A 19,566-nucleotide genomic window follows, 5' to 3' on the forward strand; every position below is an offset into this window, starting at 1 on the left:
TGATAATTGAGAGCCGTTAAAGGATTTGACTGATTTGACTAAATTTTCATCTAACGACTCTCAACTATCAACTTCACGTAAAGTCAACTCTACTTGAGTTTTCACCTAAATTAAATTGTCTTTCACCGGCTCCAAGTATTAATTTGATTTAAACTTATATCATATATTGTCTTATACTAAAATGTCTTTTTAGTTAATTATGAAAAGATTAATTGTTTTATTGTATTAGAAATTAAAATTAAAATTTAATTTCGAAAAGTCTAACAGAGTTCATTATATTTTAAGATACTAAAATATATATTTAATATTATAATATCACACCACTCATAGAGTATAGAGATTTTCTTGGAATGAATTTGTGGTAGATCATGGTTATTTAACTTGAATATTTTAGTCTTTTTAAATTTTAAAATTAACCAAAAGGTTATTTTGTTTTAATCTTTTTAAAAACATATTAAATTTCTAATATAATTAAACAAAATTAATATGAAAAATATTTAAGGATTTTTTAAATTAATCATAAATATAACTTTTTAAATTAATTAAAGAGTATTTTAATCTTACCCAATCAATGAAATTTATACTTCTCATTTTTAATACAATTAACATTTTTTTTTATTTTTGTAATTGACATAGGTAGGGAAAGAAACCAGTAAATTAAACCACCCTATCTATGTGTATATTATTGTTAGGTGTATATTATATGCAACCTTTCAATAAACATCTTGTTCGATGGACCATATACACACCACGTACAAAATAGATAATAATGAAATGAAAATGTTTGATAAAAAAAATATTAGTAAAAAAAATAAAATTTATTTTATTTAGTGTTTATTTATTATTGTAATAATTAATGAATATTAAATAAAATAAATTTTAACTATTTTTTTACTTTTTTAATATAATCGATAATAAAATATATGGAATTAATTTGTAATTAAAATTAGTTAAAAGACTATGTAACAGTTGTTAAAAAGACTTTAAAATTACATGTTTTGTTATAGAACCATTTAATGGTCCAAACCTTCGAATTCGGTGCCAAATCAGTTGCATATTCATTTTTAAGAAATAATTTATACTTAGTTTACACGATGCACACGTCTCATCCAATCAGAACACATATATAAAACATTACAATACAACTAGATATTTTTTAAAAATTATTTTTTATTCAGTTTTTAAAATAAAAAAAAAGATTAATCTCTACATACAAGTATTTTGTATTTACAAACTTTACAAGTCTGGACGAAATTTATTCATTAAACGCGCTGTTTGTTACGTGCCTTTCTAACAGAATTTTAAATCAATTTAAATCAATTAACGCACAAATATATAACTTCCATTTTTCAAAAGATTTCGTTTCTTTTTTCGAGTTTCTTGTCAAATTTGTTGGATCTCCTTCATGCGTTCTCTCTTTGCTTTGTTTTTTTCGACTTTTATAGTTTCTGAAATCAAGCTTTGAAATCATTTTGAAGATAATAGAACTTCAGAAATACACCCAAACGATTACAGAAATACACCCAAACAGTTACAGAAATACACCCAAACGGTTACAGAAAGGATTACAGAAATACACCCAAACGGTTATAGAAATACACCCAAAGGATTACAGAAATACACCCAAACGATTTAAGAAATACACTCAAAACAGGGGGAGACAGTATATTTCTTCTTGAAATCTTTTAATATTTTGCTGGTTAAGGATGAGGCACATGGCAAAGACAATCTAAAAGAAAAACCTAGAAGAACAGTAAAACAGTACCTTGAATAATGTTTCTTCCTTTTTTCTGGTGATTTTTTATGGAGATTTGTATCTTTTCTTCTTGATTTCTTCTACTCTTCGTGAGGAATTGGAACATTTCTGCATAATCGTAGTAGTTTGTTTTGAATGTCCCTTGAATCTTGATGGTTTGCGTTTTGATTGAGGAAGAAGAGGAAGAGTGAACGTGTTGTGAAAGGGGCGCGTATTTTTTTCTTGATGGTTTGCGTTTTGATTGAGGAAGAAGACGAAGAGTGAACGTGTTGTTGAAGGAGCGCGTGTTTTTTTCTTGGACTTGGAGCAACTTGTATAACTTGTAAGCCAAAAAGGTTTGTATGTGTAGCAGGCCTCTAAAAAAAATAAGTAATTTTTCAAATTTTTTAAAAAATCAATATCGTAAAAATAAATATAAAAAATTAAAATAATATATTATTAAATTTAAAAATTAACCAAAAACTAAAATTTAAAGAAGTAGCATTTTTAAAAATATTATTACTCATGTTTAAATAAGGTGAGCAAAAGGTAAAATAGAAGGGATGGATATATGCAAATACAAATCTATTATTCTAGTTGAATAATAAATTAGGGCTATCTGAAATATTGATTATACTATGTATATATTAAAATATAAATTAAATCACATTATATTTATAAGTAAACATATTAATAATTGATTTTAGTAAAGAGGAGTGTTAGGGGACCAGCACTTTTGTTAAATTTTGGCCAGCACTTAACCATCAAAAGGAAATTGAATGATTCTACACCATTAGATACAATTTCACACCATTAAAAATATCATTGATGACTAATTGATAGTTAAAAACCACAAAATCTGCTGACTCCGTAGACTTTCTCTTTAGTAAATAATTTTGGCATATAAATAACTTATTTTCAGATCGATATACTACGAAGCACTATTATCTCCAATGATATCCCCGGACCAAAACCTGCCAAGACACCCCACTCTAACCCTTCACCGGTTGTACTCTTCCCTTCAATCTTAGACCTCTTCCTCATCTCATCCAATACGAAAATCACGCTAAGACTCATCATGTTTCCATATTGCCTCAACACCTTCCTTGACGCCCTTAATTTCTCCTCCTTCAATCCAAGCTTCTTTTCGATCCTATCTAAAACAGCCGGCCCACCTGGATGAATAACATGAAACAAGTTATTCCAATCCATTCTATCATTTCTCATCATGCCACTGGAATCAAACGCTTCAATTATACACTTCCCTATATTTTCAGACACAACGGAAGGAATCTCTTTCCCTAAATGATAAACCAAACCCATTTTTTGTGGACGCAAACGGAGTACACTCTCGGTGTTTGGTATGGTTGTTTGTGAAGCAAAGATAAGTTCAAAGAGAGGAACTTCAATGCAGTTAGGGTTATTATTATTATTATTAGGATCTGCACCAATGATGATAGCAGCTGCACCATCTCCAAATAAGCCCTGCCCTACAAGTACATCCATGTCATTGGAATTAGGACCGTGAAAATAAGCCAGAGCAACCTCTGCCCACACGACGAGCACTCGCGATCCGGCGTTGTTCTCCGCGATGTCCTTGGCAACGCGTAAGATGGTCCCGCCGCCATGGCAACCGGTGTTGAAAATCATGAGCCTGTTGACGGTTGGGGTGAGGCCAACAAGTTTGGCAAGATGGTAATCCGGACCGGGAGCGTTGCATAAACATGAAGTTGTGTAGAAGGTGAGGTGTGTGATTCTTGATAAGGGTTGGCCCCATTCTCTTATGGCATTCAATGTTGCTTCTTTGCCAAGTTTTGGTATCTCCTCCATAAGCATGTCTTGTCGTGCATCCAAAGAAGGAGTCCCATAAGTAGTGATGTTAGGGTTTTCCTTGAGAAAATTCTCAGTATACACAAAGTGTCGTTTCTCAATCATTGAGTTTTTACCTATATATATATATATATATATATATATATATATATATATATATATATATATATATATATATATATATATACAAATAAATTAAAAGTATCAAATAAAATGAGTATAGATTAATATAAATATTCAATGAGTTTAATTTTAATAAAATTTATATTCATGTAATTAGATGACTTTTTAAGCAATATTTTTGAAAATAATTCTGTTAAAATACTAATTAAAATATCAGTCAAAGGCAGCCAACTAATGTATAGACTATAAAAAAAAATCTAACAAAAAAAATTCTAAATCAAAAGTAATTCTAATCCCATTTTAACTCTCAATTACAGTAAAAAAAGACAACCACAAAATTATTCCTCCTCCTTATGTATGTATATCACTAACGTCAGTTCCCATCGTTAACGAGCATCCGCGTCTTCTCCACCATCAACAACATCACCTCCAATCACCAGGAGCGGCACGGCACATCTTCTTCCGCCACCAACAATCGGTCGCGTGTCCTCTTTCAACCGCGGGTCCTCCACCATCACAATGCATCACCTTCCGTCACCTGCAGCCGCGCGTGTCGTCACACAAACCTCTTTTCTCTTTTTCCGTTTTTTTTTTTATGTTTTAGATATTTTTCTTTTAGGCTTTGGACGATTTTTTTTAATAATTGTAGATGTTTCTTTTTTTAATTTTTGAAAAAAAAATTTTATATTTTAAAAAATAATATCTAAAACTTAATAGAAAAACATCTAAATTCATAAAAAAATATCCAAAACTTTATAAAAGAACGTTCAAATTTGTTAAAAAAAATTCTGAAATCTAATAAAAGTGATCTGAAAAAAAGGAGAAGAAATGTAAAGAGAAGTACACACGAAAAAAACGCGGAAGGAGAAGTGAAGAGAGTGAAAAAGCGCGTGTTTTTTAAACATAAAGGCAAGTTTTTTTAAATTTTAAAACTAGGATCTTTTGAAAAGTTATACTTGACTATATATAGAATTACTTTCATAAACTTTCTCTTTTAAAAATTAAATATTTTATTAATATAGTAATATATAATTAATAATTATTTATATAAAACTCTTTTACACTAACTGTATATAAAAATTAAATTCATATTTTATTTATAATAAATAATATATAATTATAAACAAACTAGTTATTTTACAAGCCTAAATTGAGTTTATCTAAACTCAAATTAAACTCGTCTCATGTAATATTCGAACTCAAACTAAATTGTTAATGAATTGTATTCGAATCCAAGTCGGCTAGGCTTATTTAATTTCTAACTTGACATTATTAATAATAATAACTTTTATAATTTTGTACATGCAAAAGAAGTCTACAATCTTAACTTTTTTTTTGGGGTGACTTCTACAATTTTAATTTGGTGCAATAATATGGCGTGCTTAATTATTTCACTCTTTTTTTAATCATTTTATACCTTTTTTACTTTACAACAAGTATCCTAAGAATATAAAAACAAAATTATTCTAGAATAAAGTGTTTTAAAAATTAATATCATTTTCAAAATTTCAAAATATTATATTTTGTATAAAAACCTTTCATTTACAAGTGTTATATTAGCAAATTCATATATATAAAAGTATGACAAAATTATTTGTTCTAAAAAGTATAATTAATAGATAAAAGTACATAAATTATTATATTTAATATGTTTTTGATATAAGAATTGAACTTTAGATTTTCTAATTATAAAAAATCTGAAATTATATCATGTAAGAACGAATGAAATACTGATTTAGTCTTAAATAAGATTTTTGCTTAAAATTAAAATTGAAGCCAGTAAAATTTATTGTTTTTAATCCGCAATTAATCAATAATATTTAAAAATATGAATTAAAAATATATTATTAGATATTAAATTAAAAAAATTAAATTATAATTAAAAATATTAATAAAAAATAATAAATTCTACTGATTTCAATTTTTCTTATTAAAGTTGTTTCTAAACACATTCTTATCATATCGACAAAATTTACTTCAACGAAAACAGTAAAAATGTCTCAAACCCAAATTATGGCACTTACATATGCGATTGAACTTTTGTTTCAAGTCTAGCATGTGGTCACTTTTGGTTGCCCTGAAGTAAAAATCAGGATGTTCAGATTGGAGGATGATATTGGGTGGATTTGCAGTACCAATGGCTAGGATTGTGGCTACACCCGTTGTTACACTTCCCATTTGATTCAGTCTATTGTATGAGGGTTAATGATAGTTATTTGATTGATAAGAAAAGTGAAAGTTTACGAAATGTTGTAAATAAGGTTTGAAACATGTAAATGGATTTTATAGCTGCGTGGTATACCGCTAGCATTAATTAAAGTGGGTATACCTGCTGTTGAATTAATTAAAGTTTGGCACTATATAAATGGTACAGCAAACACATTTTTTGAGCAAGTTAATATTCAATTTAATCAGAAATTTGTATACGAGTGTTAATTTAATTTTTTAAATTTTAATTATCTTTATTTAGTCTTTAAATTTTATAAACGTAATTTATATTAGTTTTTAATATAATTTTTAGCACACAAATATTAATGAAGTGTTAATATTAACAATTAAATATTATGTTGAAATTTGTAAAATAATACAATTAAATTTTGGTGTTTAAATAACTCAAAAATAACGTCATATCACTTATTTAAAAAAAATTTAATAAATACTATTCACTACAAGAGAGGTTGAAGATAGCGGCAACAAATTGCCAGCTGTTTCTTCATCTGCTGCAATTTTTTATGATAGCTGCGATTGGCATTCGATCTTTTCATTGTGACGTAGAATCAACTTGGATTAGCATCGATTCCATGAAGTGCTGCGCTAACCCCAACCCAATATAGTGATTTCACCCTAAATCAGTTTAGATTACCCAAAATCAGAAAGAAGAGAAACCTGCGAAAGGAGAGTGGAAGCGTGCGAACCCCTGTGCTCAAACACACCATGCTCCGCTGTGTCACTATGGAGTTGGTGGCTGCTGACCCAACCTCCTTTCACCATCCTCGACCATTCCCTTCTACTCTACAGTACGTGAAACCCCTAATCCCTCATCCTTGGTGTGCGTAACCCACCCCTGTTCTCGCATCCACCGTGCGAGTCTGTGCCGTCTCTGAGTTGCATGGCTGCCAGACGTCCTCCTCTCATCGTCGACAACTGTTCCCCTCTCCTCCACCGTGCGCGAATCTGAATTATTGCACCCTCTCCCTTGTCATGGTTCGTATTTTCACATTGCTCTTTCTTGTTTTCATTCTTGATCACTTACAAAATTCGAATCCTATTTTCCTCAAAATTTGTAAATATGTTCTTGGTTCAGATTATTCTTTCAGGTTATTTTCATTCAGATTTTGTCTATATATTTGATTAATTCAGTTTAATCGTGGCTGTTTAGAGTTAAGAATTTTGATTCATATTTTGCCTATATATTTGATTAATATTGATTTAGAGTATGCCTCATGTTTAATTGGGTTAAGAAAAAACCTAAAAAAAATGTTAAATAAAAGCAAATAAATTTATTTGAAACCTTGTTTTTGATTTCTGATTATTCTCATCCACTGCCTAATGTAGCTAGGAAACACATGAGCTTTGGATCCTTAATATATTCTAGGACCCTAAAAAATCTCTCGTTTCATTCTAGGATTTTAGGAATTTGGTTTTGTTGTTATTATTATTTTATGTGGAATTTTGTTTTGTTTTTATAATGATATGAGTTGTGTATTGAAAATTAAAATGAAAGATCATACTATCAGAACTGCTTGCTGAAAAACCATGCTATTTTTAAACATAGAAACACAGTGTGCTAGAGTGGATGGGTATTTTAACCATCCTATTTCATCTATGAAAGTAATTAAACTGACTTAGTTTGTGATTCACCGGTATGCATTAGTTGATATTTTATTAGAGTGGAACAAATTTTTTAAAGCTCTGGATTTTTCGTGTGAAGTATATATGTAGTGTACCAAGAATTTGTTTTATTGGAGCTAATGTCTAATTGTTACTTTGATTTTTGGTGTTTCTTTGATCATCAACCTGCTAATTGATAATTTATTTGAAATTTCTTATAACCAATGCAGTTACACTAAGTCTTCCTACTACACAATTATTATATGGTGAAACGCGAAAGTTACCAAATAACTGGTGGTAATTGGCAATGTATAACTAAAGTTTATTTGTGAAATTAGACATGCTTTTGTGTTGTCGAGCTTGCAACTAGCCACTTCTACTGATGGTAGAGAGGTGAAATTAGGATTGATATATCCTTCTTTTTTAGCTTCAAGGATGCTAAGAAGCACCATATTTCCTTGTCTTACAAGTGGTCCATTGTCACTTAGTACTGATGACTGCCTAGTATATGCATATGTTGTATTGGCTTTTCTCTTATCTATTGTGGCTTATGACTATCAGGTACAATACTTTTATCTTTATTATATGACATGATTTTGTTAAAATTTTTGGACTGGAAGTCTGGATTCTGACTCTCATACTTTATCATATGCAGGAAATTGGATTTCTGGTGACAATATTTATCATGTTTTATGCTTGTGTCGGGTTTAATCATGTGCAGGAAATTGGATTTCTGGTGACAGTATTTACCATGTAAACTCATCAACAAGGCTTGTACTATAAATCTGCTTAATCGTGGATCTAACGGTTCTAATAATCTTGTCTGTAGGTATGTGCCTAATGAATTGTATGGAGGAATGATAGGCCTTTCTATTACTCCTGCAAATGCAGCAATTCTCTTTCTATGGTACAGGTGTGTATTCATGAAGTTATGTGAAATCATAAGAAAATTGTTTAACCAACCAAGCACTAATAACATGATGTAATATGAAATTATGTACCATGTAATGAAAGTAACATGTGAATACTAGGTTTTGAATTTAGAATACTATGATTATGAAAGGTGGTGGCTTAAGATATTGCTCTTAACTTAAGAATCCAGACAGCTCTGTTGATCTTCATGGTTTGAATAGTCTTCCCTTATACTAGCAGAAACAAGTCCAGGTCCTGGTCTAATGTCACCTGCCAACCAGTCTCAAATATGATTGTTTTCTATTAGATAATTATTCAAGCTAGCTGCTGGCATGCTTTAATGTAACTTTTTGAATTTGCATTGTACTTGTTAAAAGTATCAATTTGTCCATGTAGTTGGTTAACCATCTGTGGTGACGTTACATCACTTTCATAATCATATAACAGATGGGGAATGGTTAACTTTAAGATTATGACTTTTATGTGCAATATGTTGTTAATTTTTATTTCCTGAAGGGTTTTGGATGGAAAATCTGAAACTTAATTGATTACATCAATAAGTTCCAAAATTTTAACACTAATGCCTTTCTTTATTATTAGCTCGCCCCTAAAAAGGTTTTAAGTTACTGACTTGATGTCTTTTTTATTGTTGGACTGTGGCTTCATGAATGAATTTCAAGATAATCATACAATGATATTGCTTATCAATACTTATTATTATCTATAGATAAATATAATTAGAGATGAAGAGCTGAACGAGAACTTTTTTCAAGGCCCTTTCTCATATCTAAGAATTCACGCTAACTGCAAAGTGTTGCTTAGGACACATCATCAGATAATCTTCTTGTTCTATCTTTATCCTTCTTATCCTAATTTCACTCTTGTCGATTCAGCAATCCACATATGCTGGCTGAAGTCTAAATAATTATGCATATAAGATTATGAGTTTAATTAGAAAATTTTATTCTCAGGACCAAAAATATAAAAAAGGAAATACTTTGTCCTTGACATGGTATAAGTATTACTAGGTGGTTGTTAGAGCAAATTTAGAAATATTTATTTGTTTATTTTTTTTCTTTTAAGGATGACATACCTCCATCTCCTTGTTACATAGTTTAACTTCTAGCATTAGTCTTATACTCTCATATTTATCATGAACCTAAACAATTTGAATTATTATATTATTATTTAATAAAAGAAGAATTTCATTAAGATGAGAAAAATGATAACATAAAATAGAGGATAGGAGTTGGATCAAGGCTTATCGTAATGGCAATCTTGTTATTGTGTTGCGTTGAGCTATCTTTGTGCATTATGTAATGTATCTTCTCATTGTATATATTGACTAATATGAAGTACTTTTCATTGCAGTGTGTTGGTTTGGAGCATATGAAGAAGGAGCTTATTTATTGATTTGTCGAAGTGATTAATACATCAATACAAGATTATTTTATTGTTAATTTAAAGGTGAATATTACTATGACCTCAAATGGAATCATTTTGTACTCAAACATTGTAACTAGATTTTATGATCAGTTATTGATTATTATGTTTATCTTCTTATATTAGTTAAGTTTATCGCATGTATATTAATAATATTAAGTGTATTTTCTAATGTAAATATCTTAAATTTGATCAATCATTATGTAAAAGGAAATAGGAGTATGACAAGAAAATGGGTCAAAAGCATGTAATTTTACTAATTTTTTAATTTTACAGTAGATTGCGACGGTTTAAATCGCTTATTTTTTTAACCCCTGTACTAAATTGCGGCGGTTCTAAACCGCCAGGAATGTATATTTTAAAGTTGTTTTTATCAAATTGTGGCGGATAAAAAATCGCCGCAAATAAATTTCACAAAATGCTGAAAATCACGCTTGTCACATAGCGATAGTTTGAAATCGCCGTTATTTCAACCGACACAAAATTTATGAATTACGGCGGTTATGCAAGCGGTTGCTGGAAACCGCCGCAAAATACCATCCCCGCGCCCTTGAAGAAAGCGGTTCTTGATCCGCTGACGTTCTATTTTGCAGCAATTTTCAAAAAAACTGCTGCCATCATCCGTTCCTTGTAGTGATTTATAATATTTTTGGACTATTTGCCAAAATCTCATTCGTTCTTTGTTGATATGGTGGGGTTTGGAAGTGGGTGGGACAATTGGATTTTAGGTAGGGTTGTTGGGGAATTTTAAGACAAAAATAAAAATAGATTAAACAAATAATATTATTTAAGTATTATATATAATTGGAGAAAATGTTTGATAAACCTAATTGAAAATAAGAAATGTGCAATTTATAAGAGACGTTAAAAGGACATGTTGAATGTTGGAAGGTGAAAACTCAGGTGCAGTCGACTTCACGTGAAGTTGATAACTGAGAGTCGTTAGATGATTTGACTGATTTGATTAAATTTTCATCTAACGGCTCTCAACTATCAATTTCACGTGAAGTCGAATGCACCTAAGTTTCTAACATGTTGGAATTATATTATTACGGGCGAATTCTTAAACTGGATCCAACGTTATAGTTAATCTAAGAATGTCTCTCCTAGAAGTATATTGATTCATAGAGAACATAATTTGGATTATATATATCCACACAAAATTCCTATATATTTCGCACAGATCTCTATCCGAATCTTTTTAGATATTCTTTCTAAACACTATACATAAAAGGCTTAACAAACATCTAAAATATATTATCTATTTCTAATTATTGCTATATCTTTTAGACTATACTAATTTGAGTGTTGGAATATTTTTCAGATATACTTTTATCTTTGTAGAGATATCAACAAGAAAATTTACCAAAATCTCATGTTTTGATTCTACAAATTCATGTTCGACTACTATAAAAAAAAAAGTCTAATTTTAAGTTTAAAACGCATATAATTGACTTTAGTTTCACTAGAGAACCAACTAAAAAAGTAGTCAACTAGAGTTAACTAGTTGAAAAATAAAAGATCTATTATAAAAAAAAATAACCTTCTACTATTCTAATTTTTTAAATTTTAAAATAAAAAATATAAAAAATTAGCTTGAGTTAGTTTATGTTATAATTAGTTCTTTAGATTTTTTTCAATTGGCTTTACACACCTTTAGAATAACAGAAGAAGTCGTAAGTCGTAACAGTTGCATAATCATTTTTAAGAAATAATTTATTCTAGCTTGCACACGCTCATTCACTTAAAATACTTATTACAAACTGAAGACATACATAAACATTACTTATGCATAGAATAAAGTGACGTAAAGATAAAATGCAAGGGATGGACACATGCAATTACAAGCAAATCTATTAGGTGAAAACTCAGGTGGAGTCGACTTTATGTGAAGTTGATATTTGAGAGCTGTTAGATGAAAATTTAGTCAAATCAGTCAAATCATCTAACGGCTCTCAGGTATTAACTTCACGTGAAGTCAACTGCACCTGAGTTTCCACCAATCTATTATTATTCTAGTTGAATAATTAACTAGGGCTTTGGACAGATATACTACGAAGCACTACTACCTCCAAAGATACCCCTGGACCAAAACCTGCCAAGACACCCCACTCTAACCCTTCACCGCTTGTGCTCTTCCCTTCAATCTTAGACCTCTTCCTCATCTCATCCAATATGAAAATCACGCTAAGACTCAACATGTTTCCATATTGGCTCAACACCTTCCTTGACGCCCTTAGTTTCTCTTCCTTCAATCCAAGCTTATTTTCGATCCTATCTAAAATAGCCGGCCCACCTGGATGAATAACATAGAACAAGTTATTCCAATCCATTACATCATTGCTCATCATGCCAATGGAATCAAACGCTTCAATTATACACTTCCCTATGTTTTCAGACACAAGCGAAGGAACCTCTTTTCCTATATAATAAACCAAACCCATTTCTTCTGGACGTGCACGGAGTACGCTCTCGGTGTTTGGTATGGTTGTTTGTGAAGCAAAGGTAAGTTCAAAAAGAGGAACTTCAGTGCAGTTAGGGTTATTATTATTATTAGGATCTGCACCAATGATGATAGCAGCTGCACCATCTCCAAATAAGCCCTGCCCTACAAGTACATCCATGTCATTAGAATTAGGACCGTGAAAAGAAGCCAGTGTAATCTCTGACCACACGACGAGCACTCGCGATCCGGCGTTGTTCTCTGCGATGTCCTTGGCAACGCGTAAGATGGTCCCGCCGCCATGGCAACCGGTGTTGAAAATCATGAACCTGTTGACGGTTGGGCTGAGGCCAACAAGTTTGGCAAGATGGTAATCCGGACCGGGAGTGTTGCATAAGCATGAAGTTGTGTAGAAGATGAGGTGTGTGATTCTTGATAAGGGTTGCCCCCATTCTCTTATGGCATTCAGTGTTGCTTCTTTCCCAAGTTTTGGTATCTCCTCCATAAGCATGTCTTGTCGTGTATCCAAAGAAGGAGCTCCATAAGTAGTGATGTTAGGGTTTTCCATGAGAAAATTCTCAGTATAGAGAAAGTGTCTTTTCTCAATCATTGATTTTTTACCTATATATACATACAAACAAAATTAAACTATTAATATTTTATTTTAAAAATATAAAATAATTAATTTTTAAATATCTAAAATTTACTATAAAAATTATGTTAGATAAAAATTAGACACCAAATAATAGATATTATACACTATAAAATTGGCAAAAATTAAATGAGTATATATAATAAAAGATATGAAAGTAATATATACACAGACAAAATCAGTAAATATGTATTTATGTATTTTGTATTTTAATATGTTTAATTTTTTTAATATATATTTTATATTTTATACTAATAATTATTTAAAATATATGTCAGAATAAAGTATCGTTTTGATCCTTAATATTTAAGTTAAATACTAATTTAATTTCCAACGTTTCAAATATTCTATTTTTGTCTTAAAAGTTTCTACGAATTTAATGTTTTTTTATCATTAAATTTTACACAAATAATTAATAGAATATCTGACTTGGATATTATTATTAAGTTATATCTTCTTTCCTATGTTAAAAAAAAAATAAAAAAAAACTTCTTATAACTCTTCTTTTTGTTGGTCTCCTTCTTGTAATAAAGAAATCTCAAATCTTATCAATCAATCATCAACTCTCTAAAAGAAAAATAAACAATTTTACGTTGGTGATCGTTGGTAAAACAATTTTACTTATATACCGAAATCAAACGTTATTGACTTTTCAATATACTAATTATTCATGTCAAATTTAATTATAGGACAACATTAAACACGTTTAAAATTTTTGAGACTAAAATAAAAAATTTAAAAAATTTTAAAACTAAAATAAGACTTTTGAAACGTTAAATACTAAATTAGGACTTAATCCAAATATTGGGAGTTAAACTAATACTTTTTCATATATATAATTATAAACAAACTAGTTTATGATCCTGAGCTGAATTTATCCCATTTCAAATTTACATTCATCTTATATAATATATGAATTAAAATTCAGCTTATCAAGTTGTTATTAATGAACTGGTTTAGAGTCCAAGTCTGCTAGATTCACTTCTATCTAAGATTAAAAATAACATTCATAATTTTATAAAAAAAAAAAGTTTACAATTTTAATTTGCATTGGTGCAATAATATGGTGTGGTTGTGTCATTCTTTTTTATTTTTATCATTTTATTAAGAATATAAAAACAAAATTATTCTAGAATTTGTCAACCAATTCATAAGTTATTTTTATCTTGCACTTTTATTCCTTTTTCATTTTTCCTTCAACCAAATAAACGTACTTTTATATAAAGCTACTTATTTACAAAATTTCCGTGAACAAAAACAGAAAAAATGACTCAAACTCAAATGGCACTTACATATGCGATTGAACTTTTGTTACAAGTCTAGCATGTGATCACTTTTGGTATTTAGTTTGGAGGATGATATTGGGTGGATTTGCAGTACCAATGGCTAGGATTGTGGCCACACCCCTTGCTACACTCCCCATTTGATTCATTATAGTATGATGGTTGATGATAGTTATTTGATTAACAAGAAAGATGGAAGTTTATGACATATTGTATCTAAAGTTTGAAACATGTAAATGGCTTTTATAGCGGTGTGATATATTCTGGTAAGATTAATTAAAGTTGGCATGCCTGTGCATCACTATTTGTACATGGACAAGTATAGATAAATAATAAAAATACTGAACAATGTAAACAATAGATATATCGAATGTTTATTTCAATAAGTGTGTGGATGGTTATTCCATTTCAAATGATATTTATTATCAAAAAAAGGAGCCCCATAATTAGTGATGTTAGGGTTTTCCTTGACAAAATTCTCAGTATAGACAAAGTGTCTTTTCTCAATCATTGAGTTTTTACCTATATATACATACAAACAAATTAAAGCTATAAAATATAAAGGATTATTATGGAATTTAGAAAGTGGTGTTTAATTTGTTAAAAAAAATAAAAATTAATATTTAAAATTTATTATAAGAGTTATGTTAGATAAAAATTGGACACTAAATAATAGATACTATATACATTATAGAATTGGCCTAAATAAAATGAGTATATATAAAAAAATATAAAAATAATATATGTATATAAAAAATCAATCAATATGTGTTTGTTTATTTTGTATTTTAACATATTTAATTTATTTTTAATATATATTTTATATTTTAATGTGTATTTTATTTTAATAATTAATTTAGTAGTTGATTTTTAATATACAAATTAAATAATATAGTTGTTTAAATATATATTAGGATAAAGTATTATTTTGATCTTGAATGTTTGAGCCAATGGAATTCTAATTTGGTCCCTAATCTTTTAAACGTTCTATTTTTATCTTAAAAATTTTAAACAGATTCAATGTTTTTTATCATTAAATTTAACACAAATAATTAATAAAAAAGTATAAGTAAACAAAACGTAGCACTTAACCGACAAAAAAAAATGAGTAATTTCATACTATTAGATAAAATCTTATACCATTAAAAATACTGATAATGACTAATTAATAACTACATATTACAAAACTTGCTGTCCTACCACTCCTTTTTGAATTTATCCAATTTCAAATTTAAATTCGTCTTATATAATATATACATTAAAATTCAGCTTATCAAGATGTTATTAATGAACTGGATTAATGTCCAAATCTGCTAGATTCATTTCTACCTAAGATTAAAAATAACATTCATAATTGTATACAAGAGAAAAGAAGTTGACAATTTTAATTTGCATTGGTGCAATAATATGGTGTGATTATGTCATTCTTTTTTTTTTTATCATTTTATACTCTTCTTTTTCTTTTATTTTACCAACAACTATCATTAAGAGCATAAAAACAAAATTATATCTGAAAAAAAATTTATTGTAAATGATCAAATTTTTTTAAATAAAAATAATTTAAAAATTATATTTTGTTTTGAATTTTTTTATACTTTTTAAATATTTATTCACAAAAATTTAGATCAAATAAATAAGTTGTTTATTAAATACAAATTTTTTTTGTTATTTATAAAGGATAAAATATTTATTGTTTTTTTTGTATTTTCAAATTATTAAGAGACTGTTTTATCGATAATATTTTTTAAGGATTTTTTGTCAATGACTAAATCTTTCTAGTTTGAATTGGTAGTTAATTTTTATTTCATATGAACACTTATTTTAAACATTTTAAGCCGATAAGTAGAAAATTATTGTATCTAACTAAAATTCAAATTAAAATCACCCAACGTATATAAATTCAACAACTTCAAATGAAGTCATCCAAGAATATGTATGTAGACAGAACATAAGGTTTGCCATTATTAAATTGATATCAATAAGTGTTTAATTAAACTAACAAACTAACAATATTAAATTTCTTAGGTTTATTTAATTCAGAGGCCCCATAATTTTTTTAAATTTACAAAGGAAAAGTATAGGGTACCAACATATTATCTGTCAACTTATTGTCAATAATAATTAATCATTATATTTTAAACAATATATAAAGAGACACATCCAAAAAATATATCTATAAAGACACTTCTATTAAGCACAGCCATAAAAAAGATATTTTTATTAGACATATCTGTAAAGACACTTCCATTAAACACAATTATAAATAAGAGTTGTCAGAAATTGACAGAAATGCTGTTAGTAACGTAGCGGGATTGATTTACAAATAGATACTTACATTTCACAGATATATAATTGGACCATTATATTTAAAAAAATTAACTTATTACAAATTATCTAACTTAGATGACCGTGTGCTATAAAACTCTTTAAGACTATCAGTTAATCAAAATGAAGTTCATAACATAATTATATATAAAAAAAAAAAAAAGTATGTTTTCAATCAAATAACATAATTTTCTTACATTACACTTTAATTTCTTCCTTTTTCATTTTTCCTTCAACCAAATAAACGTAATTTTATATAAAGCTACTTATTTACAAAATTTCCGTTAACGAAAACAGGAAAAATGACTCAAACTCAAATGGTACGTATACTTACATATGCGATCGAATTTTTGTTTCAAGTCTAGCATGTGATCACTTTTGGTTATCCTGAAATAAAAATCGGGATATTCAGATTGGAGGATGATATTGGGTGGATTTGCAGTACCAATGGCTAGGATCGCAGCCACACTACTCCTTGCTACACTCCCCATTTGATTCGTTAATTATTTGATTAACAAGAAAGGTGGAAGTTTATGAAATATTGTATCTAAGGTTTGAAACATGTAAATGGCTTTTATAGCCGCGTGGTATCAGGGGCGGAGCCAGATAAAATATTAGAGAGGCCAAAAATATTTACACAATAAAATAAGACTAAAATAAAATTTTAAGGGAGGGGCTAAACTGAAATTTACATATAATTTACATGTAAAAAATTAAAATTAGGGGGGTCATCGCCCCCCTTTCTATGTATATAGCTCCGCCTCTGCGTGGTATAATCTGCTACGATTAATTAAAGTTGATATGCCTAGGCATCACTATTTCTTCAGGAGTGGATCCTCTCTAATAAAAAAAAAATTGGATAGTGTTAATTGTGACTTTTCATCTTTTATTATTCTTTTTCTCATATTTAATTTTGGTCTCATTTTTTAAATTAATGGTAAAAAATCATACTTTATTTTTTCAAGTGTTAAAAAAATTGGAGAGAATATTTCTTTATTTCTACAATTATTGAAAGTTTGACCGAAGGAAAAAAAAGTTGAAACGTTATTATGTGGAAAAACGGAAAAGTGATTTTTTTTTTTTAGAAAATTAGATACAAAACGTGTTTTTGCTGGTGCATAGTGTAACTGAGTTACGGTATAAAAGTTGAAAACACATTAAGAATAAAGATTTTTTAAATAATATACAGTGAATGTTATTGTGCAATATTTGAAAAATAAAATAAATCCCGCCTATAAATAACACGAGAATTTTGTTAAATTTTTCATATCCATCATCAGTGAGAGATAGAAGCATCTAAATAAATTATTGTGAGAGAATTTTTTCTTTATAATTCACACATACTCTACACAAGGTATGAGGACTCAAAAAATTCATCCACTATAAAATAAATAAAAAAGAAACACAAAAAAAAAAAAACACACACACACCACAAACCATCTTAAAATAGAACTTGCACTACCACGGTATGAAAAAGCAGTATTTATAATAAAAAAAATTATTACAAAAAATCTAAATTTTAAAATGAAAGGAATTTGTAATAATAATAAAAAAGAAATGTTGCTGTATGTTTTATTACAAAAAAAATTATAATAAAAAATAAAATTGTTACAATATAAAGTAAAATTTTATAATAAATTTTTTTATAAAAAACTAAAATTTATTACAAAAGTAGTAATAATTTTTTATTTTTAAAATATTTTTTTAATAATATAATTTTTTCTATCACAAAATTTTGTTACAAAATATAACTTGATTTTGTAATATTTTTCATTCCTTTAATTACAAAAGAACAACATTTATTTTGTAACAATTTTTTTAATATAAATTACACACATAATTTGTTAAATTATTTTATTTTTAATTAATTGATATATTTAAAGTAGTAAACTCGTAATTTTTACCTTGACTCGCTAAACTAGTTCATAAGCATAATTCATTGAATCGTAAGACGGAATGTAGACGTAACTCGTAAAATATAAAAATTATGAAAATTTAGATAGCAAAAATTAATTTCACAAATAATGAAATGAATCTCAAGTAAACCAAATTATCTATAGGATTATAAATAATATATATCATAACAAGTCAAAAGTCACCACTCATAACACAAATTCACAACTCAACTCAAATTAAAATACAAATTCACAAGTCACAAATTTATACGATACTAAAATAAATTCAAGTAGCAAATAAACTAACTAAACTATTATAATGAACAACTAGTTAACTAAAGTCTAAACAAGTTATTTAATAATCATTCTATTCTTTATCAATCATAAAATCTTCACAAGTTTTGCAAAATTTCGTATTACCATCTTCATTATGAAGAGCAGGAGGAGGAAGTCCTTGAAAAAATTCTTCAAAATCATCATCATCAAGATAAGAAATTGTCAAAGTATAAGAACAAAAATTCAACAATTGAACTCAATGCAATAATAAAAATTCATCACTGTAGTTCATGATTAATAAAATATATAAGGATTAATTTCAATAATCACCATTCGTCAAAGCAATATTCATGTAAACAATAAAATTATCGTCTCATGCACAGCAGCAACAGGCCAACAGCAAATACACTAACCTTTTTTTTTCTTTTAGTTCCTTGTTTTTCTTTTTAATCGAATGAATATTCAACAACAACAAAAAATGTCAACAACAATAAAAATTTTATCATTCATTTTAATCAATTCAAAATAAGATACAAAATAAACAAAATTCAACTAAAAAATTTAATAAATAAATTCAGTTTAATATAGCAAAAAATATTCAATCATACAAAAATTTAATACAAAATAAGTATCACAGATTGAATTTATAAATCAATCTTAGCAAAATCATGGATAATACATCACAAACATATTCAGAACAAAACAAAAAAATAATATAGTACAAATACAAGATATTAAACATTAAAATGAAGAGGATAAAGAGGAGGTCCTTACTTGAACTGGTAGCGAAGGGGAAGAGAGGAGCAGAAATGAGCCAG

The 19,566-nt window shown here is 28.2% G+C and overlaps 2 protein-coding genes across 2 annotated transcripts; both read right to left on the reverse strand.

The window, feature by feature from the left end:
• Positions 1–2,653: 2,653 nt before the first annotated feature.
• LOC112763868 (chalcone synthase-like) lies at positions 2,654–5,866 on the reverse strand. The gene is made up of 2 exons (XM_025809420.1): positions 5,713–5,866; positions 2,654–3,681 (listed from the first exon to the last, which is right to left on the reverse strand). Exons 1-2 carry the CDS (start codon positions 5,864–5,866, stop codon positions 2,654–2,656), a joined length of 1,182 nt encoding a protein of 393 aa, XP_025665205.1.
• A 5,685-nt stretch (positions 5,867–11,551) lies between these two features.
• On the reverse strand, positions 11,552–17,109 carry LOC112763869 (chalcone synthase-like). The gene is made up of 2 exons (XM_025809421.3): positions 16,912–17,109; positions 11,552–12,938 (listed from the first exon to the last, which is right to left on the reverse strand). The coding sequence occupies exons 1-2, from the start codon at positions 17,066–17,068 to the stop codon at positions 11,902–11,904; spliced, it is 1,194 nt and encodes a 397-aa protein (XP_025665206.1). The 5' UTR covers positions 17,069–17,109; the 3' UTR covers positions 11,552–11,901.
• Positions 17,110–19,566: the final 2,457 nt, after the last annotated feature.

Source organism: Arachis hypogaea, chromosome 17 (assembly GCF_003086295.3).
Source record: "Arachis hypogaea cultivar Tifrunner chromosome 17, arahy.Tifrunner.gnm2.J5K5, whole genome shotgun sequence".
Lineage (NCBI taxonomy): Eukaryota > Viridiplantae > Streptophyta > Magnoliopsida > Fabales > Fabaceae > Arachis > Arachis hypogaea.

Bases quoted from the DNA above. Each gene is read 5' to 3' on its own strand.
- LOC112763868 (XM_025809420.1), bottom strand. From the start codon at position 5,866: ATGGGAAGTGTAACAACGGGTGTAGCCACAATCCTAGCCATTGGTACT. The intron at 3,682-5,712 runs GTAAGTGCCATA...ATATATATATAG, and splicing joins ACAAAAGTTCAATCGCATAT to GTAAAAACTCAATGATTGAG.
- LOC112763869 (XM_025809421.3), bottom strand. From the start codon at position 17,068: ATGGGGAGTGTAGCAAGGAGTAGTGTGGCTGCGATCCTAGCCATTGGT. The intron at 12,939-16,911 runs GTAAGTATACGT...ATGTATATATAG, and splicing joins ACAAAAATTCGATCGCATAT to GTAAAAAATCAATGATTGAG.